General features: G+C 25.7%; 1 protein-coding gene across 3 annotated transcripts in view; it reads left to right on the top strand.

Annotated features, from left to right (window-relative positions):
• The first annotated feature begins 9,182 nt into the window (after positions 1–9,182).
• The window catches only part of Nt5b (5' nucleotidase B), a 43,705-nt gene continuing 28,550 nt past the window's right edge, over positions 9,183–24,337 (top strand). The window contains exon 1 of one of the 3 annotated variants that reach the window (XM_089217075.1): positions 9,183–9,523. In XM_089217075.1, coding sequence (XP_089073201.1) covers positions 9,417–9,523 — 107 coding nt within the window. In that variant the 5' untranslated portion in view covers positions 9,183–9,416. Of the gene's footprint in view, positions 9,524–17,732; positions 18,441–24,337 lie in introns of those variants that run through there. The other 2 variants (XM_089217074.1, XM_089217077.1) reach the window with 2 other exon arrangements.

The raw sequence follows: 24,337 nt of genomic DNA on the forward strand, positions 1-24,337 counted from the left end.
ACTGCATGGTATTAACAATGAAGGATACCACACACTGCAGCGGTAGCGGTAGCGATGGCGGTGGAGGCAAAAAGAAGCCGCACACATTCAAGCGCTACCGCGGCGGCGGCAACCGTATATAGACGAAAAAATTTTACCTCCACCGCTCCAGTTTGAGGCGACCCACATATTATACTAATTATTAATATTATGGTCATCGATTTTGTACTTTACATGTCCGAACAGATGTCCAATTTTCTGAGTGTCAGAAAGAAATTAAAAAGATTTGAAATATTTTGAAAATTTTATCAAGTATAGAAAATGCCACATTCAGTGAAAAATTCATGTGTATACGGTAATTTTTTTTAGAGTTACAACAATATCAAAACTAGATTTTCTCAAAAATCGATTTTGCTTAAAAATTCAGCTTTCCTTATTTTTTATTTTTTTTTATTTTTTGTCTTTCCCGTTACTATTAAAAACTACTTGAAATTTCAAAATTTGACCTCCCCAACGCACCAACTAAATTCACTTTCCAACCGAATAGGTTATTGAGGTTGAAAATTGAAGCATTATCTCGACAACTTATCGTGAACACAGACACAAAAAAATCTAAATAAAAAAACACATATCATGGTAAAATCAATACATTCCTCGCTCCGCTCAGAATCTAAAATCACAAGAACACGTATTAGTAGAAAATTTAGCTAAAAGCAATTTGCATTTATACCTATCTGAAAAAAAATCTTATACTAAAAATATGAAAATAATTAGAAATTAGAGACATTTAAGACTTTGAACTCGCACTACTTTAAGTAAGTATAGCTAATGCGGAGTAGGTAAGCCCCCATTCCATATTATTTTCAAATTTTGTCACATATTTTGATTTTTTTATTACAATTAAGTATGTTCAATAATACTCATTACGATTGGTGTAGCAGTTCCAGAGCCAATAAGTAAAAAAAAAAAAAAAAAACAGTTTTCATTTTTATAAATTTCTTCTATCATAAAATATATTATGTACCAATGTGCCCATGATTATTACTTAGGAGATATTTTTATTTTATATTCTATGTATTTGTGACCATTGTATGAGGATTTCTGTTCATTAGAAAACACATGAAAAATTAAAAATGGACAATCTTTATTTTTAAAACCGCATTACAATTGTTTAAGTTTTGTTAGCAAAATGCTATTCGTTTATTAATTATTTGACATAAATTTGCTAAGGACTTATTCTGGGTAGGTAAATGTTTAGTATTTTTTTGTATTACAAACGTGTTCATAGACAAATAAACAAATTGGACCAGGCTTAACTCTTTAACTAGTGTTCAATATAGGAGTTTAACAATAGTTTATTATTTTTAATACCTACCTACCACCTACCTACCCATTCATATTTTATGACAATAAACTTGCATCATTTAAAAACTAAAGTTGATATTGTCTAAGATGATTCCAAGATCATGTAATATGATACACTTTTAATTTATACCAATAGTTTTAGCTATCTATATGTATAGGTGTTATATATTTTTATTTAAACTATGTCATCCTGGGTTTTATAATTTGGTTGGTACTTGACCTATATTATTGATATTAATATTTATACATGGTAGTATACCACATAACGCACAGATTATTTGGTTTTACATATACGAATGAACTATAAAAAGGTGCGCGTAGGAACAAATAAGTCGATTTGGTTTTATTAGATACGACTACCCCCCTCCTTTCACGTTCTCGATGATTCTGCAATTCTACCCAATTGTGTGTGTTTATTACATATACGTACCTATTTTAAGGCCGTAAACATTTAATAGAATAATTACTTTACAAATAAAAATTATTAATAATTAAAACAATTAACTTTTCATTATATCAATGAATGTTGACTGCTCTGACTATGAGATAATAAAAATTGGCCCATTTTTTTTTTTTTTTATTCCAGCATTATCTGTTAGTTTATATGAACATTTCGTCAGAATCAGTTTTTCTATATCTACATTTCAAGGACAGAAATTAAAAATGTTGTTAATTCTCCAATATTTTGTATTTAATAGTTAGACGTAGCCAGGATAAATTATATTTTATAAAGTGTCTCACAGCAGTAGCGGATCTGAAGATTATTTGAGGAGTGTGTGATTTGGTATCATAGATTGATAGGTACTAACAAAGACGTAACTGAATACACATTTCCGATTTTCTCATTAAAAAAAAATACCTTTTTTTGTATCATTTCTTTATAAGTTTTAAGTTATAGTTATGACTTAAGAATTTTATATTCATTTTATCATACAGTGCTATAATTTGAGTAAAAAGCCCTAAGGGGGGGGGGGGTAATCGTCATACCCCCCGGGCCCCCTAAAATTCACCAGTGTCTCACAGTAATTGTTCTAGAAGTATATATTTATTTATATATCATGTCCCTGTTCGTTCATGTATATTATATATTCCACTATGTACCTTTTCACTGATATATGTACTTTAAAGATCACCTAGGTATAACACTACCTATTTAAAATAGGTACTATTTTGAATATTTAATACTTTACAAAAATTACTAGGTAATTTAACTTTTAAAAATGTATATAAATTAACTTTCTCGGATGTTTGGTAATATTAAATTATATTAAGTATTAAAAATGTTGTTACATACTAAGTTTAAATACGCTCTTTTTAATGTGCACAAAAGTGAATTCGATTTTATCAGTCATTTATTCAATTAAATATATAATTAAAGATGTGTATTATCCTAAAACACATTAACTAGCCTTTATAGTGGCCCTAACTTCCGAATTAACTGAATCTAATACCCATCAGGAATTTCGTATAAACGTGATAGTAATAAAGAAAACACCGTATAATTAATGTATTTTGTATATAAAATATATTTTTATTTAGTTAATGTATGTAGACATTAATCGATATAGATACTAAAGTGTTAACCTTAACATGGAACTACATAGCAATCACCATACAAAAAATTATATTTATAGAAATAATTGACTTTCATAACTTTAGGATTTTGGTTAGATAGATTTTAATTTTAAAAATTAATCGTGATTCATTATTTTCGCCATGTTTTAATCGAATCAATTTTCAATATATTTTGTTTTTTCAACTTGCAATAATAGTGATGAGAGTAATAATTAGGTACTTAGATTATATTTTTATTTTAATAATTATAGCTTTTAGAACATAAATAATAGTTTGAGCTTAAACTTAATTTACTATTCAATGAATTAAAATATTTTTTCAAGGGATATCATCTTTTGAAACGTTTAGGTGCTTATAATGTTTAGGCACTGGTGACCATAATAAAATTATTGCATTGCGCTTGTAATATACGTATGTAAACGCACCGATTATTAAAATATTAAATATTATAATCTACAAGCGATAACATTCCAAGATTAGATTCATACTATATAGTAAGACTTATAATAATAATTACTCGAAGACTTTTACTTTATGACTCACACTTCATAGTTCAGACACGTTAATGTTTTAGTAGTTGACAGTTGTCACATTTTACATACAACTGAATAGTTACCAAACTACCGTCATATTTATTTGCCTGTATTTTTTTCCTTAAATAAATAGCACATGACACATCCAAGATCCAAGAATACTTCCTTCTTGAGAACAACTGGCGCCAGGGGCGAACGCGGGGGGAGGGGTTTAAACACTCCCCCCCCCCCGAAATAGTAGATACAACAATAAATTATCCGACCTACAAATGTATTAGTGTATTACTAATAACATTTCAAAAAAATTAAAATAAATTATTAGTTATCATAGGCGGTTTTACGGGTGCAGCCACTGCAGCCTTGGCTGCATTTGACATTTCAGCCGCCACAAAAATTTTACCAAGGGGTTATATAATAATTAGCAAATGAAAATAAAATATAACATTGTAACATACAAATTACAATTTTCATCGGAAATTCTGCCAATGCCAAATTTGAAAAATTATCAATGTTAACTTTTAAATGATAATGGCGGTAGCCTACTCTCTAAGGTTTATAGATAATAAATAATAATGATAATATAAACCTTGCGTAGTCTCACAGTAAATAAAATATATATATACTGCGTATCATGTAAGGTATAACGATTACTAATCATTACTATGCTGCGATGCTGCGTACAATATCATTGACTATTGTTTACATGGTTTTTCCGTGATCGATAGTGTAACATGTTATCTACACAGGCGCTCGGATACATGGAGTAGATAGAGGTGGTATTCTAATATGTTATGTCTTGTATAATATATAATAATAGGTATATTATATACGGTAATCTAGAAACCTAACCATGAGTAAAACCATGGGTCATTGATTATAGTTAGTAATGTGTTGGTTGAACAAGAGAAAACAAACTCTGTGAATATTGATGACGTTATTGAAGAGTTCAAAACTTTAAATGATACGACGCGTCGAATGGTTTTATAATTTATTACTTATTGGATTATTTTTTTTAGAATACTTAATGTTAAGTTTTAAAATTTAAGTTTTTTGACTCATAATATTAATATTTTTTTGTGTATTATTTTGTCTTGTATGAAAATTTTTTTATAATTTATAACTAACAAAATAAAAAATCCCAAAAGGAAATTTATATGGAATACATTTATGATGTGTGTGTGTGTAAATACAAATAATTCCAGTAGGTGGACATAATTGGTTGAATAGTTGGTGAGTGTGGCTAGCAAGTAGCATTACTCATAGTAAAGTGACCTGCAGAGTCTTGGCCTTAGGCCTTAGCAACCAATATAACCAATTATTAGTAGATATTTCTTTTTTCTGTAAAAAAATTTTAATTTGTAGAAGTTTCAAGACTTCCCCCCCCCCCTTTAAATTTTAACATATGGCTGCACCTGAGATTCATTCCTGGAGCCACCTATGTTAGTTATTAAAAAGTTTCCCTTCTCCCGTGGTTTGTAAATTAATGGATACAGTAAAATCACCAATAAAATGTATGATAATGCAGTTTCGAAGTGAGTATGACAGTATGTTATAACTTATTAATAACTGATCGACATCGAAGGCCGCCAATCCGATGATGTACGTAATGTAGACAGACGACGAGTGTAATTGCCGTCTACCACTATACGTCCTACAACTAACCTACATTAACCTACAAATTGTAATAATTAGTTATTAATTATTATCTATATTATATTATTATGTAATATGTTTATTATATATGTATTATGTATTTATGTATATAGTATAAGTGACTAAAATAAATTATAGAAAAGTGTAATACAGTATGAATAATATGATATTTATGAATACCTACTTTAAATTTTTTCAAACCCCCTCTTCCCTGAAATTTTTTCCTGCGTTCGCCCCTGACTGGCACACTGTGCACTTGGCAAATTTTGAAGGACATAGGATTATGGGATCATTTGAATTTTAAAAGGTTATTTATAAGTGGTAGGTATACCTATAATATCTACTTGTGTGATGCGTTGCGAATTTACGTTTAAAAAATCAATAGCTGATAATAAATTTAGATGGGTACATATATTAATCAAAAAGCACGAGAGTTAAAATAATAACGACAATATAAAATAGCTTATTAGAAATTAGAATCAATTTTCAAAAAACATTATAATAATATCAATAAGTAGTTTTAAAATAAAGAATGTCATCACTCAAATCGATATTCGTCAGTCATCGCCGTAATGAGATCTCCCTGCAATCAGCATAATATAGTATATTATTTGACTTCTTAATAAACTGAAAGCAGATGTCTATATAATATACATACAAATGAGTTAAACATGTATAGCAATATCTATAGATAGGCATAAAATATTATGACTTAGATTCTAGCCTAGGAAAATATCCGTATATATATATAAATTAATTAACTTGGTAAATGGTTGAGACTGTAAAAACTATGACAATACGAACAAATATTTAAGAAACAAACATGACGCGATGGATGATGTTCATTACTGATAGAGTGATGACTAGAGGTCGGATTTATATTCTCTTAAAATCCTTAAAATGTGATGTTTTTATGTCGCATAAATTAGGCAATATATTCTTTTAATATTAAAAAAAATTCAGTTTAAATTTATTTTAGCTAACGAAATAACCTACGTGGTATCGCAATCGATAAGGAATACCTGGAGATTAATTTTTATTAAAATCCAGAAATTATATAGTATAATATAGTTTTATATAATCTGTGGTATTATGTACATTGATTTGTGCGTAAACATATAATATGCATCACCATGCATGCGATAATATGTTGTAGATTACACTAATAAGTAACTACTTAAAATTTATTTTAATTCTTTTTACTAGGCATTTATTCCTAAATAAAAGATAGCTTACGTGGGGGGGTGCTCGGCCACCTTCTAAATCCGCGCCTGATTCTAGGAGTATGATAACTGCTAATTAAGTAAATTAGTGCCATTGCCCATTATGTAATTCACTGTGTTTGAGTTCAGCATACTTATTAGTCTGCAGCTTATTGATTTGCGTTATTTTACGAAATTCCGTGCTCAATTATCATAGATTTTTGGGTTTGTGATGAGTTGTTTGTGAAATTGTAAATATTATGCTCAATTTTGTCAACCAAAAAGGTAAAGATAACGACGGTAACGTGTACAATTGTTGAATTTTCGATACCATGATTTGTAAGCCTATAACAGGTATTTACACCTGAAGGCTACATAGTAAACTTATGATGGTTTACAGTACCTATATAATATACTAGCTACATAGGTACTAAATACCTATTAAAATAATCTGTTTTAGCATAATATATAGTATAGATATCTCTATGAGAAATGTAGTTTACCTATACCCATACCGGACACACCTATATAGTATATACTGCCCTGCTAAGCAAAAGTGCCATAATAACTCGAAAAAATTAAAAAATGAGTTAGTTACAGCATCTGATAGGTTTATACTATAAATGTAGATAAAATAGTCCTTAAATTACATTGAATAGGCAATAAAATCAACTATTTAGATTTAAAAACGCCGTAGGGTAACAAAAAAAAAAAATTAAAAGTATTAAATAAGAACGCCGCATCTTACCAAGTAATTATGTTTTTGTACTAATAAAAGTTTTATAATAATATATGTTTATATATATACGGCGTTTTCGCATAACATTTCCATGTTCTACCCGACTTACGGCGTTATTAGGTATATCTAACATTCCGATTTTTTTCTAAAATAACGGCATTATATGCTGCGGTTGAATTGGTGGAGGACGCGGGGGGACTGAGCTACTCTTCATTTTTTCTTCAAATTATAGCGTACCCCTTTATTATATTCATCAATGACTAGGGTTAGGTACCATTAAATTGATTTGCTTGATTGTTAAACTTCATTTAGAGTCCACCTTTATTTATTTTTCCAATTCAACCACTGATTATATGATATTATAATAATTTTCGAATTGTTATCTTCAATATTATTTGGAAAATGTATGATTGTATTATGGTTGCTTTATTTTATCAATATATTAAGATAAAATAATAATAATGTGACTTTTTTTCTGATTATTATATGTCGTCACTCGTCACTCATCAGTATCATATGCACGGTTGTTGACTTGTTGTCCCTATATTAGGGAACTTACCAAATACCTTAACTAGGAATACTCGTTAGGCATATATTGAAATTGTAATACATTTTATCTTAATCGAGTACCTATATAAATACAACACATACACAGTATACGCTAGGTATATATTCGATTTAGTAGGTGTATAATAACTAATAATTATTAATCATATTATCACAGAATCTACCTAAACACATAGGTACTTGATAGTTGATACCTATTCACAAATATGACACATAACACATGACCCGCCACCTACCTCATTGTACCAAAAAAGAAAAATACAACAAGTCTGGCATGTTAAATATTTTTAGTAAACATAGGAAAATGTGAGTTATGTTTAAAGCTAAAAGCCAAAGGTTAGGAACCTTTCTTTTTTTTGACTTCTAAAAGTTAGAAGTTGAATAAAAATGTGTAAGAGTAAATGCCAGCAAAAATAACAGAAAGGAAGGCCATATCGCCTATCATATTCAATGAATAATGATTGAACACCCTATTAACAAGTTATTATTAATTGTTTAGGTATAATTATTCAAGAGATCACGGCACCAACGTATCTATTTAAACGTCGAGCTGGGTTATCTAGTATTCTGGTTGCGTGTTATTGTTGAGAGATTTGAAATTAATATGTTGGTTGAGATTGTAATTTCTTATATGGAAATGTGAGTTAAGTTGTCGTTATATTTTATACACCTATTTTTTATTATTACATTATTTTCATCTAGAAGTGGAACATCCAGTATCATTTAGTAATTAAACTAGGTACCTATATTTTGTACTATTTAGTTTTAAAAATTTTAAAGTTTCATAATAATTTAAAATAATATTTTCGAATTTTTTTAATTAATACTAAACTATTAAAATGTTTTAAATGTTATAATAATATGTGGTTTATAAAATATTGAAGCCAACACCTACTTAAACGAAACAATAATATTCTGTACATAATTATTATATATAGAAAAACATTTTAACGTCAAGTCAGTATAAAGGCACAATTAGGGATATTTTTCTAAAGAATTAGAATTGTATCAGCAGCACAGTCACTGATAATTTATATTTTAAACATTTAAACTAAAATATGATTGAAAAACTGGGGTGGCTACGAATAAAACTTGTGGCTACGCTCCCTCCTCATTGCTCCAATGCAAGCTATAGGCATTGCGCTTAAAAAAAATTTAATCCAGTATGGAACTTAGTTAAAAGTGTGTAACTTAACATTGGCTTTTAACTTGTTAACGAACTGTCGGCCAGCCTTGTAGAATAATGTACAATATACTTCAAAATATATTTTGTACGGTATATTGCGTAGGTATATCATGCATCACGTCAGTGCGTCGTAATTTGAGCGTATCATTATCGTGCCACTTAATGGTTAGGTATTATTATTATTATTACTATATTTTAATATTATAATATGGGTTATGGGTAATAATAATTATAAAAATATAATATTGTGTGTTACGCGCCTATGCGTATAATAAAAAGATTTATCGGTCAATGGATCTTTCGACCACGCCCATCGTTGACAATTTTCCCGACGAACCGTTATCATTTGTAGCTGTTATCACTGAAACGATTATTGGTTGCAATAAAAACTAAAAACAAATTCCATACAGCCATCATTATTCATTACTCCTTGTGACAATTTCAACGGTACCTACGGCATTTTAATTCGTTGTCGATCGAGTAGTAACGCAATACACACGAGACAAAAGTTACGCAGTCTTATTGCGGCTATTCGATTGGGAGTGATTAGTTTCAACCGTCCGGGTATTAGTTCTTGTTTTATTTTTATTTTTCGTTTTTGCAACATTTTTGTAGTCATGGATAGTACGTCAGAAACTTCCAGCGGTTTTTCCACAGTGGGTGCCAGCATCACTAATATTCTTATAAACCCTACAAAAAAGTATTACCGGAAAACAGCTCATAGGTATGTTTAATAAATTAGAAAAATTATTTGATTGTTACAATTTTGATTTGTGTATTATGTAATAATATTTATGAGAATTAAGTTGCTGTTTTAATATTTCCTATTTTACCCTCCGCTACTGAATTTATTTAAAATAAATAAATAATTATTGTAGCATTATACATAAGGTACCTAATCCTATGATAATTTGTAGGTATTTGATATTTTCTTAATTAAACTATATTGTTTTGATTGTCTACATTATATCTTAGAAATACTGACTCATAAAATTTTAAACCTATGAACTTTATATAATTCATTTTATTAGGTGCCTTTTTATAATTTTTATTAAATAAGAACTATTAACTTAATGAATTTAATATTTATATAAAATTAAATTATAATAATTGTATAAATGTATGGGCATAGTTTTAAAATATATTTAAAGTAGGTCAGTATTTTTAAAACTTAAAACACCTTATTAACAATCATGGGAATGAAATAAATCTCAAATAAATATTTATACATTTGAAGATATGTATTACTAAATTGAGACACATTGTACAGATTTGTAAAATAAAATGTATGTAACCAACATAGTTATAAGGGATTTGTTGAAAAAAAAAACTTTAATACTGTAAAATAAATAACAACTAATTTGGTTTTTACATTCAAATTATTTTATTTGTTTTTTGTTAATATGTTATTCATTTTTAATTAATACTGTAAGGTGTCAGTAAAATAAAATTGATTGTTTCAAATACCCTTAGGTGTTTTACTAAGGGTATAAAAAAAAATTCAAGCTATTAAGAATTCTAAAATATAAAAAATGAATAACATTTATTTATTAGTTAAATAACATAGAGTATATTTAAATAGAATTTTTTATTTTAATTGTCAAGAGATTGACTTGTTAAAATTCTATTGTATTTAATTATAGTTAAAAAATATACCTATTGCGTAGTAATAAAATTATTTTTTTCTTTTAGTAGTATTAGTTTTATTTTTCATAGTCCTGTCCCTCAGTTCCGCTTTTATGAATTGATCATTTAGAATGATTAGAAATATTATATGAATTATTAGTTTTAATATAAACATCTATATATAATGGGATTTTGTAATAATAAATATGTTTCTAATAAAATTGTATTTATTTAGTCATATATTTGAATTCCAAAATTAAATGTATTTTACTTCTTAATACTTATATTCCTTTATTATAGAAAATGTAATATATGTATTTAAAATTTAAAAATCCTTGCCTTTAGGTAAACAATATTTCAGTTCTTCTACTTTATTTTTCTGTCAAAATAATACCAATTCAATTTAAAACTAGTTTTAAAATTAGGTATAACATTAAGAAGTAAAATAAAATATAACGGTAAGTTAGCTAATTTTAAATTTATATAAATATTCTATAAAATAATTAATTTTATTGTGGATGCTTAGTAGGTATTAAATATCTAGTTTATTGATTCATTTATAAGTTTAATACCTATTAGTAAACACTTTTGAATAACCACTAATTATTCACAATCAATTGCATACCCTTTATGTATTAAATATGATATAATTCAGGGTAGGTATATCAAATTTTTAACACAAGGTGTAGCCCATAAACTATAAAGTTTTAAATATAATTACTTACGATTACCAATTATATATTATGTTATATTTTCTATTATTATCAATAAGTTTGATGACCCTATATGTCAGTAACACTTTATAATAAATAATATATATATATATATAATTACCTAATATTCTTGTTTTATAAATAAAATTTGGTCAATTTACAATAAGACTTTTTAACAATGTAATACTATTATTATACAACACTAAGTTAGAAACAATTTTCTATTTCCACATTAGTAATTTGTATGTATATCAAAAACTTTTTAACATAGAAACTATGAAAAAATAATATTATATTTTCAGTGTAGAAATTATGGTTTAAAGATGGACACTATTGTTTATGTCTATAGCTACAATATTTGAAATGCAGTATAAAAAAATATCATTATTAAAACTGTATAGTAGGTGTTTACTCTTGCGTGTAATTAAAATATTTTAACATTGGTCTTCAACAGGGTAGTTATTTAAAAATATGCTTGTAAATTTAATTAGATATTCAAATCAAAATATCAAAGCTTCTTTCACATGTTTAAAATTTAAAAGTTATATTATATTTTATTATTTTTAGTGGCAGTCGTGGTTATTTGGTTTTTTTTTTAAAAACTAATATGGGTTATTAATTTATACTGATAGGTACACATTTGTTTGTCTATAGGTTAACTTAAATTACTCGCCTTTCGCACTAATTATTATTTTTAGTAGTTATTAATTTATTTTATTAGTTTTACTAATAAAGAAATGAATATAATATGTGTCTTTTCTACATATTTCTATAAAATGTTGGTACATGACGTTTTTACAACCTTTCTAAACTACCAAACATAATATACAATGTATTAAACTCATTACATAAAATTATATATAGTATTGGAAAAAAATCCATGCTAGTAGAATTATTATATGATCTTAATTCCTCCTTTGTGTAGTATATATAATTACTGTGATATTTACAATACTTAACCATGATGTATTTGTTGTATAGTTTAGGTATTATCTAAGTGTAATAATTATTTATTATTTTTTTATGGTTTGAATGTTTTAAATTGTATTACATTGACTCATTACATTTTAATTTTAAAATAACAATTAAGTATCTGCTATTAAAGCTTATAATTTTTAACGCATCCGTTGTTGGTAATTAAAGTTATTGAAATATTGACAGTGATTTGATGAATTAACAGATAATATTGTTAAAGTCTAGAAGTAATTGTGGCCAAACATCGGCGTATTAGTGGCGGCTCGATTGCTTATTAAGTCCTTTTCTTGTGCCTATCATAACTGACTATATTTTTATTTTAAAATTGCTTAAGCTATAATTTCAAATTTACATTACATTTTCTGCTCGACAACCTTGCAATAATTATTGGGATTTTCTGTGTTAATATTGATGCAAAATGATGATCTGAATTTCCATTGGCTTAAAAAACCAACATGAGTTTGACGTATAACAGCATTTATACAAACATACAGTTAAACATCCTAAAATTAGTAGTTAAAATTATTGTATATTTAGATTAAGACTTGTTTGTCTCTTTGCTATAGGTATCTCATTTTATAAGAAAGTTTAGAGATGCCTTATATGTTATATGTAGGTCTAATAAATCAAAATTGGTTGTTATACATTTTACTTTTAAACATGAAATGTAAATAATTAAGATTTTGCTTGTACAAATGTACTATGTACCTAGGTACTTATACTTCTTTTAGGTTATCTATAAATTCATAGATTGATTACTAATGCTTATGATTAATCTACATGTTTTTCAGTTATATTCTTAAGTAGACACTTAAAGATTATATAGTTTGTTATTTCAAGCAATAGATATATACAAATTTAATTTCATAAATTTAGATTAACTTGAATCTAAAAAAAGGTGGACAAGTGGGTACTGTTCTGCTGTACAGTAGGTGTCAAGTGGGTCAAAAAATGAATGTATTAAATTTAAATTGATTATATAAATGATAATAACATAACTTAGTTGAATAAAGTTTTTGAGCAAAGGCAGTAGTCTATATTACTAAGTATATATTATAATATTATTGCCATTAAAGTAATTAATTTGACTATTAATAATACAGTATATATTCTAGGTTTTTGATTACAGTACTACTTATGAGAAACAATGTTTTAAATTTGCAATTCTTAGCTATAAAAATTTAATATTTTATAATTATTTTATTACAAAATAATTTGCAAAATTTTATGATTTTCGACGAATTTCACAAAATTTCAACTTCAGACACTCATAAAAAATATTGTCAATTTACAAACAACCTTTTATTTTTTTTAAACTACACTAATAAAGTAATAACAAAAGTAACAACTTATGAGAAATCTTATACTAAGTTTAAAATTTTTTCACAGAGCAAACAATTTATTATCGATAATAATTAAAAAAAATAATACAAATCAAAAATGTTTTGTCTGTAAATTACTTAAAAAGGAGATAGGGTATTTTTAATTGATGGTGTACAGAAAATCCTAATTTAAACATTTGGGGGGGGGGCTTAGTTATACCAAAAGTATCATTCAGAATCTAAAATAAATTGTAAATTCAGTAACATTTGTAACCATTTAAAAATTAATTAAGCTTATTATGTATTTATGTGTATAATATGAGACTGGCATAATGCCTAGTCTTGTAAATTTATGTTTTAACCTTCAAAAATTATCTATTTTAGAAGTTCTTGAAAAAATTGTTTTTTTTTTTTCTTGAAAATTAAATATATTTTAACAGTCATGAGCCAGTGCAGTATTTTTTTTTTTTTTTTGGATCATTATATATAAAATCAATAAATTTATATATTTTTCTAAGCTTGAATATATTTTTAAAGTAATGTTCATATGAGTAATTACTCATATTATGTTCTATTTTGTGTAAGTAGGTAAAAATTTGATTCAGATGTACTATTAATAAAACGTCACTAACTATGGTATTTATTAATAAACGATGGTGGTGTTGCGGAAGTAATGCAAAAACATTTCTCACAGCGTCATCTGTTCAAATAGAAAAAAGATTGACACTATGTAATACAGGATGTAACAGAAAGATCTGACCAAAAAAATATGCCAATTCATCGTATGACAATTTTTTTTATATATTATATGATAAATAAATAATTTAAGAAATGTACTCGTTAGCAAATTTTCAAAAATCATATTTTTAAAAAGTTATTGCGTTCCAAATTAGTTTTATCAAAAAAATATTGAATTTAAAAAAAAAATTCTAAAAAATAAACTACTTGACTTAGATAAATCTTTTTACCATCAAAATTGTTTTTATAATCATATTCACAAATAGGCTATTTTGAATTTATCCAACATTTTTTTTTATAAATTAATTTTCAGTACTAAAAAATAAAAAAAAATAAAATGTATTATACATGTAGTGCTAGGTTCAGTTAATGAACAAACAAAAAATACAAATAAAAATGTGAAATTTTAATGTGAAAAAAAGTAATCCAAAAGTCAGTTCTATCTGTTACACCTTGTATATAGATACATTGTTATTTGCATCTATTTATAATTATCAAGGCGCCTCTAAATATTATATATAGGTATTATAATTTTTAATTTTTGATGCAATATATAGAATATAGCTTGTTTGTTTAAAATTTTGGCATACAAAATGTATACCCAATATCATTGTATATTTGAAAGTTTAGTATGTAAAAAGTGTGATATTATTAACAAAGAATTTGGTGTGACGATCAGTAATTGATTCTTATTTCTAAGAAGGAAAGAAATTATTTATCTAACCATTGACGTGGGATTCTGAAACGTCTTATTGAAAACACTTTTGTGAGTATAAATTACTACAGTGTAATACAACAATAAATACTACTGTTATCTGTAATTCTTAATTTAGATCAACCATTTTGAAACTTAAGTACCTATTGAATAATAATTGAAGTTTTTTCAGACTAGTTTTAAAACAATAATATCAATGTAAGGGGACATTTACTTTAGTTAAGAATTTGAATGCAATATTTTAAATTGTTATAAAGTTTTAAATATTGATTACTTTCAATGTACGTAATGTATAAAATGTATTAGTAATTTTATTTGTAATAAGTATCCAACATAATTATGAAATAAGTGACCTTGCTTTAAAATGCAATTTTAAATTCTATAAATACACTTCATATGGTTCAATTGTATGGAATATATCATACTGTACTGATAGCATACCGTACTGATAGCATCACTCTTTTGGCAGACTTGATGATAATTATAACTAATAATTAACACAATTTCAATTGCAGTAAGGAGTAAAACAATCAAAAATAAACCAAGCTATATAAAAATATTACATAAACTTGTATAATGCAATGTATAGTATAATAATATTTATTTAAAATATTCATGTAATTATCATATTTAAGCAAAAGTAGCACTTGGTTATACAAATACAGTCTTTGAATACTAATAGTAAAAGGAAAAATTGTATTAAATCAATTGAATATTATCATATTATCATATTCATATAGGTATACAATATATTGTAATATATAGTATATTTATAATGTGATGTTATATAATATTATTAGCCACTTTGTAATAATGTTAATGCATTTATTATTCAAACAACAACAAACTAATAAATACTATTTTAATAGTAGAAAGAATTTAAAATAAATATTTATGTATTGATATTTTTGAGATATGAAATTATGAATACCTTATAGAAAAAATGGTAATATCTTAACTTCTGGGATGTTAAAAGTTTTAACCTTTTTTTTTTTAAATTTAGTTTTTGATTATCGTTTTTAAAAACATTTTTCTGTATCATTTCAAAATAATGTTTATGATAATTATTTTTTCTAATTTTATTGTTAAAATTAAGTATCTTTTATATTTGAACTGAAATTATGAATCCTAAATAAAATTTGTATAAAAATTAAGAATTTTAAAGTTTTTTAATTTTTAGAGTGCAATAGTAATGTGAAATACTAGTTCTATATTAAAAATTAAAAATAATCTTGATCCCAGAAGATTAACATATTATTACATGAAATACGTCTAAAAATCAAAATGTTGCTCTTAAACATTGTAACAATAAAGTTTTACTTAACAAAATTATTAATATTTTTTTCATCAAGGTTTAATTTATTTTCGTTTTTGATTTGATTATTTTTTTTAAAAACGATTTCCATCTGTTAAATTTTGAATAAAACACATACTTATACGATATACTCCTATTAATATCTCTTAAAACTTCATTAAAACAATATAATTATTAATTATTAATTATACAGGAATACAGGATTATTTATGTGTGACGAAATCTAATTTTCTTATTTTTAAAACCTTGAAAAATGAATACATTATGCTTAAAAATTATATTACATACACCTATGATATAAAATTTCATAAATAAAACAAATTTTAAGTTGAATTAAATAATAATTTATTTGTATTACTTTCACTATAAACTAAATTGCGTTTTGCCGCACTTAATTTTGCAACTCGATAAACTAGTTGATACCTACAGGTTTGATTTAAATTTTCACAATTTCAAATAAATTATTTATTCAGGCGTAAAATTATTTTTTTGTTAATATTATAGATAAATATATAAACAGGGGATTTTAACTTCTATATATATATTTGCATACGATGAACTTCATGTATTGTTTTATACTCTTCGTATAAGTAGAATAGATTTAAATATTGAATATTGATGATATACGAGTTACCTTCCTTACATTATACTGAAATAGGTACATAAACCTTGAGCACATTTTAGAAATTTACCTAGTATTTAATTCTGATTTGGTTTCGATATCCAATAAAAATGCATTAAAATAATATTAATTATTAATTTACTTACTACTTTTTATTATCTATTGAAAAACAAAATCCCTGATTATTTTAGCTATTCTCATACCATTTGATTGAGTACAAAGTTCTACACTTTGACAATACATTTATAATTGTTTTTGAATTATAGTTGGCTGATATATTATGATTTAAGAACGAGTCGTTAAAATTAATTATTTTACCATTCTCTGCGATGATATTAATGAAAAAAAAAGAAAAATTATAGTTTAATCGTTTGATTTATACTATAGTGACTAGGTACATAAAATTTGATATCATATAATAAATATGTTATATTTTTCGTACGTCGTATAAAGTGTTACAACGTTACTGAATACTAAATTACTTTATAAAAGTTATAGTTTCTGTATGGAAAATAAAGTAGGTGATGATGGACCGCATTTATTCATTACCCCCACACTATTATCGGTTTGATTCGTTAAATCGTCAATTATCTCCTAGAATATGATAATTTACGTAATATTACACGAACGGCGCTACTGATTGAAAGAGGCGAAAATAAGAATAAGGAGGAGAAGTATGAGTACAAGGTGGCTGAGGAGGAGAAAAAATATATTTTTTCCGTCATTTCGTTTGGGATCCATTTTTACACTCGGTTCAGAGTTCACTGCTATACTACCACCACTACTCGAGAAGCCATACTAGTGATATTAATATGTATATAATATTTAATCAAACTACACTAGGTTATAATTGTTGCACCAAATAATTATTGTGGGCTGCCGTTGTTTGGTACATTCATCATTGAATTCAGGCCTCCTTATCAGTACGTCATAATATCTTGTCACTATTAATTTGTACGTTAACGCACTTATACAATGTCGAGAATTTATAAACGTAAACAAATGGTGTGGACAAAACCGGTCGTCATTTCAAAACCATTCACTAACCTACCATTAATCAGTGTTACTGCTAGACGTGTTAATTTACACTTTGTACTACCTACTGCAGTATTATAGCGTGTTCGTTTTCGTATTGGCGGTAGGTACATTCAGAGTTTCATTTGTCTTAGTGACGATCGCTGCCTTTTTTATAATACGTGTAAAATATGATACCCAGTAAATGAAATAGGTCTTAATAGTGTATTTTGTGTATAAATTTTGAAAAAATTAAAAAAATTAATTTAATTTAAAATCAATTTCTTTAACTTTGTATAATATTATTATTTTGTCGACGAACGGTGAAGGATAAAAATCATATACAAGTTCTTGTAACGTTATATATATATTTTTTTTTATCGTTTTTATAATACCACCCCGCAAGTTACGTTTTAAAACTTTTTAATCACACTTTTTACTGCACAACAATGCCTCTGAGATCCGAACTCGCGAAAGAGGAGGAACTCATTTCCTCGGTGGTATCATCAAGCCTGGCCAGGTGTCATTTGTCTGATTGCGAATTGATGTGTTTTTTTAATATGGAAAAACACAGAAGTAACGCGAGGGAAAACTCTCACAGGTAAATAAAAAATAATATTTTTTTCTCTGATTGTGCATAATAATAATAATGTTTGGCGTAATAATAAACTTAATTATATATGACTATAATTTAATCATTATCTAACTGATTGATTAATTCTGTCCAAAAACGAATATATTGTTGTTGTATACCTACTAGTTTAACTTAACTGTTATGTAACTTTCTCGTAAGTTTTTTCATTTATTTTGTAAAAATCTTTAAAAACTGTTACATAGTTTTTAAAAATGTAGAGTAAATTTATTTAAGTTATTGCCGTCCTGGCAAACTATACATGTATATACCAATACGTACATAATGTTATTTATGAATACAATTTAGATCTCGCATACTATATATAATTACGACACATAATTTAAAATATACATATTAAATCAGAATTGTTTATATTTAAATCGTACGCACCTGATTTACGAGTACAGTCGAGTATATTATTATTGTTGGTTTTATAATAATATGAAAGTTCGTGAGTTGTGATTTTTGCGTTTATTATTCTTGTCAATCTTTTAATGTTTAAATATTTATAGATCGTCAAACTATTAGTGAATTAAATTATTTAAACCGAGAAAAGGTCATAAATTATTATTCTGTGTCTGAAGTGATCGTTTCACGTGACGTTTTTTAAAATTAGTATAAGTATTAATTTTTTAATTTACACGTCTGCTAGTTCTTAATTTTATAATTTTTTTTTAAATTTATATTATGAGAATCTGCATAATTACGTGGAATTAAATGCAAACCTTTGTTAGAGACTGACCTAAAGGGTACCGATTGATTAGATAACGTGTACTACGTGATTTGAGCGGTCTTGCTCGTGATTTGCTTAAAAGGTTTTCCGATTAATAATTTTTAATTATATTTGACCCTTATTTGGTATCTTCAAACTAACATTTGAAATAAGATTTATGTAAAAAATCAATTATCTAAAATTGTAATAATTATATTCTTTCTCGATAAATATTTTTATGGGCGCCAATATTTGATATAGTATTTTAATATTTTGTACAACTCTATTGATATAGCGTATATAAAACATAATCTCTTCATTATTCTAACTTTAATAATTATTGATTGTTCAACACAATGTGTTATTATTATTTTATCAATGTATAATTTAAATAATATTTATACTTAGTTTTAATTCACCCTTCAACACAAAATAAATATTAATAACGCGTTACAATTTTACAAGGGGCATAATAAAACTGTATAGGAAAATATGCATATTATAAAAGATTATTTTAATTACTCGTTTATCTTGCAATGGTAAGTTTATATATATAGTACTTACCTATATTATTCAAAACGATTTGTATTAATTTGAATAACATTTGACTAATAGACACACTAATTTTAAAATTCATAGTTTATTTATTGATAATTATGATTTGTCCTTTTATGTTATCTTAATAGTCTGTTAATGTTTTAATTGAGATATGCATATATGAATGGTCGATAAATTTATCTTTCTTGGAATTTAGAAACGAGTTAATCATTTTGATAAGTTTATTATTTTGATACTACCAACGATATCTTATATCTATATATTCTATCTTATATCTAAATATAAATTGTAATTTAAATAATATACGTATATGTAATATTAATTTATAGTTGTGTAACAAATATTCAAAATCTTTAGGCGAAAAGATAAAAAAATTTATATGGAATCATTTGTTCAGAATTTTAATTAGATGTGTTTAATGTTAATAAAACAAATACTATTTAAATTACGCTTTAAAAAATTAAAAACCATAGCTTAATATTTTTAAATTTATTATTCATAGAATCTAAAAATTTTTTTTAAAGCGGTAGGTATAGCTCATAGAAATTCAACTAACAAGTCAAGTATTAACTGCAAAATCTCCAATATTTTACAAAGAAATGTTACTTCCGTTCGTTTATTTGACTTATATTTCTAGTACATGTTCCTAGAAATAGATTAATAATGTAGGTTTTAAAGTAGGATGTAAATTTGATTGAAATTGGAGCCTATTCAAAACACGTGTATTACGCTTTAAAATGATTGTGGAAAAAAATAATCAATGATAAATAATAATTTTACCTCTAAGGTCGATAGTAAATTTCTCAATTAATTCTTATATTATATTTTTGCAGTACCTATAATACAGTAATTTATTATAATAAATGAATGATAATTTGTTTGACACGTCGATGCCTAGAAACGTTTTTCTTATAACAATACTCGTTTTTTTTCTGATTTTTTAAACGGTTGCAACTATAAATATTTATCGTTTCATTTTCAATCTGCTCAAATAATAATGTGTATAAAAACATTAAAAACAGTACCTACGTAAAATATAATAATTTTTTTTTACAATCGATATTTTAATCTGTCATATAAGTTGATAACTAATAAGATACCTACATAGAGATACTAATATAAGTATGTATGTATGTATGTATTAATAAAAATAATTAAATAAATAAAAAAGTACATGCATAATTTGATTTTGTAAGTAGTTAATTATTACGCTCAAAATGTAAAATATATTGCTCAAATTGTGGTTAAACTTAAATATCTGAATTTGAGTAGGAAATAGACTCTTGCAATAAATATAAAATTTTGGGGAGTGAGGTTGTATAAATTTCAAGTGCACCTTGTATAATTTAGTACGTTTACATGGTGATGTTTTAAAACCACAGAAACTCTTTCTTGATGATAGTAAATACAATTGTTCATGGATTTAAATCTATTTTAACTTTTAACGTCACCACGTAGTTATTGAATATAGTTCATTCGAATGAATGTGTTAAAATTGAATTCTACAAAAAAAAGATACTGACCATTAACGCGGTTCTATTTCCAAAAATAGGTACTTTAAAACGTACTTATTTAAATAACTATATATTTTTTCTTTTGTATTTCCGATATTTTTAATTGTCATAAAAACAACTATACAACTTATGAGTTATGCTTATGAGAAACCTTGTGCTACTTTTTCAAGTTAGCAAAATGTTTATCATCATTTGTGGAAGAAAAAAGTCAGAATTTAAAATGTGTATAGAAGTTCAAAAACAAAGCAAAATATTTTATCTTGTTAAGAATATACTAACATAAATACTTTGTGAAAATTATAAGTCTATTAATTTTTGATGCTCAACAAAATAACGAAATTTTATTGTAGTGTAGCTACTGGTACTGTTTTCCTAATATATCCCGTAAATATTCACATTTTTCATATTTGTAATTTGTTTAGGTTTTCCCCGTTAAATGTAGTGTAAATTTTTTTACTTTTGACTCCCCAAAGTCAGTAGCCCTCTTTATTAAATTTGTTACTAGAGGACAAAAACCATCATCAATTTGAAAGTTATCTGATATGAAAAGTATCTTTTGACACAAAAAAAAAAAATATTCGGAGTCAAGATAATCACATAATTTGTCACCTAGCTCAGAATATAATCTTGACTTTCTAGAATCTTACCATTTATTTAAAGTTGAATAAATATTTTGACAAAAAAATAAAATGTATGATATTTGTTTAAGTAAAGTATAAAAAAAACACCTTAACGTTATACCCGCATGGGTTGTTTCCGTCTTACAAGTGCGTAACATAGCAAATTTTATGCTCAACAGCTACGTTAGTATTGGCCTCTTATAAAAATTAAAGGTAATATTATCATCGAGGGCTTCTCATAGGCTTTTTATTACATTTTAATTTTAAAGTTATTAAGATTATTTTAAGATATACTAACAATTTACAATTTTAAAGTACACATAACTCTCTTTAAAATTAAAATATAATAAAAAACCCACGAGAAGCCTTCGATAATAATGTTACCTTTAATTTTTATAAGAGGCCGTATTCACTCTAAATTTTTAACTCACGGAGCTTTTTTTTAAAATTATTTATAAAGTTTTCCTGACAAAGTCATCTAAACTTAGGTATAATAATGTATAAAATGTTTAGCTATTTATAAAAACGATATTAACATAATATGTGGTAAATAACTAAGTTAACAAATTAGTGATATACATTAATAGATTTAAGATAGTGTTACAAGCAATGAACGATATACAATAGAATTAAACTCACGGAGGCGGAGCTAAACGTATTCTGCTGATCATAAAAATTGCTATGTTACGCACTAGTAAGACGAAGACAACACATGCGGGTATAACGCTCTCTTAACGTTTAATTCGATTTATATGATACTATAATATATGACTTTCATTTTTCTTTAGGGTAGTAAAACGAGAACTTTTCAATTATTAGTAAACAATTCGATTTTTTGATTTCGTAAAATATATTCATTAAATGTGTATTAACGTTGTTAATTATTATACACGTCTGACACGTTTGTCGATTGACATATTGAGTTTCTAATTTTTTTTTCTATTGTAATTTATGACCACATACAAATGTTGATTATAAATTCATTATTAAATTAAATATAACGCAATGCTTCTATAAATTAACTTCCTTTTGAAATATTTTTTTCTTTTATCATTATCAATTTCTTAATCTTGTCTATCAATGGAATTTAAACATAATTTGTCATGTATTAATTCTTTTAATTTTTCAGGACATAACAATTAATCTACTTGTTTTACTAGATACACTCCTAAATAGCGAACAATACGATAATTATTTAATATATAACAGTGTAAATATTGTAGTGTATATTAGATTTGTATATTATATTAATTTTTAGCGGTTTGCCTAGTATAACGTTTTTGTATTTTAATTAGGTAGTTTAGGCAGTATATAGTATATACCCAAAACTTATTATTATTTGTTTTTACTATACTTAATATTATAAAATTGCCTATGCCTCCCCAAAATGTATGTTTTGTCACATTCTGAAATAATATCACTTTCATCTTGATGAAAATAATAAAGCTAAGTCAGCACTTTAACGTTATTATCTTGACTAAGAAAAAAATACTACTTAATGAAAACGATGTGACGTTAAATATACCTTTAGAATCGTGTACTTGTACTTAGTGTTTACGTAGGTAGGTTATAGGATTATACATCAGTATACTTTTAAAGTCGTATGTAGTTTCCCGGTATTATATGGTGTTGGTATACTAAAAATATTGTCGGTATTATTTAATAGATTTATTTGCGTTTGTTCTATATCATTGTTTAAATACATATAAGGACATATATGTATTCATCCAGTTACAATCGTCAAGTTCATGTTCGAGGTTTTTGTCTTCTTACGTTAATTTACTATACATAGGTATTATTATCTATAATAGTTTATGTGGTCATTGTTGTTTTGGTTTGTTCAATTTTCTAGTATTTTATAATTTTATTTAAGTGCAAAATAGGTGGTACCTACCATATGGTATATAATTTTTATCCCATTGATGTTTATTATAATATGTATTATACATATTATATATATTATTATATTTTAAAATTTTAGATTATTTTGAAAGATTTATCATTTAAATAGATATTTATGGAATGAAAAAGCTATTAAATATGTTTTGCTGATCTTTGGTCAATTTATTCTCTTAATACATACTCAGATTTAATTATATTTGTTCTGTGATTGTAACGCTGTTAAGCTACAATTATTATTATAGATGACCAATACATGGTGTATAGTGTATATAATAGTATTTTAATACACTCTGTAATACTGTAAATTAATGTGTACCTTTATAATATTTAAATGTCATAACTCATATATAATAGAAGTTATTGTGTATAACTATTAGGCGTGCCTGCCAAATAACACACGATGAAAAGATATACTCGTAATATAATATTAACTATTGAGCAAAGAACCTTCACACATGAGGTGTGAAGACAATTCTGAAATAAAAATATAATATATATCGCATAGGTGTCATATCATATCATAAAACAATAATTTAGCCGTTGTGATGGGGGAGAGGG

The sequence above is a fragment of the Diuraphis noxia genome, unplaced genomic scaffold, assembly GCF_037042655.1.
Source record: "Diuraphis noxia isolate RWA-SAM2 unplaced genomic scaffold, SU_Dnox_SAM2 contig0001, whole genome shotgun sequence".
NCBI lineage: Eukaryota > Metazoa > Arthropoda > Insecta > Hemiptera > Aphididae > Diuraphis > Diuraphis noxia.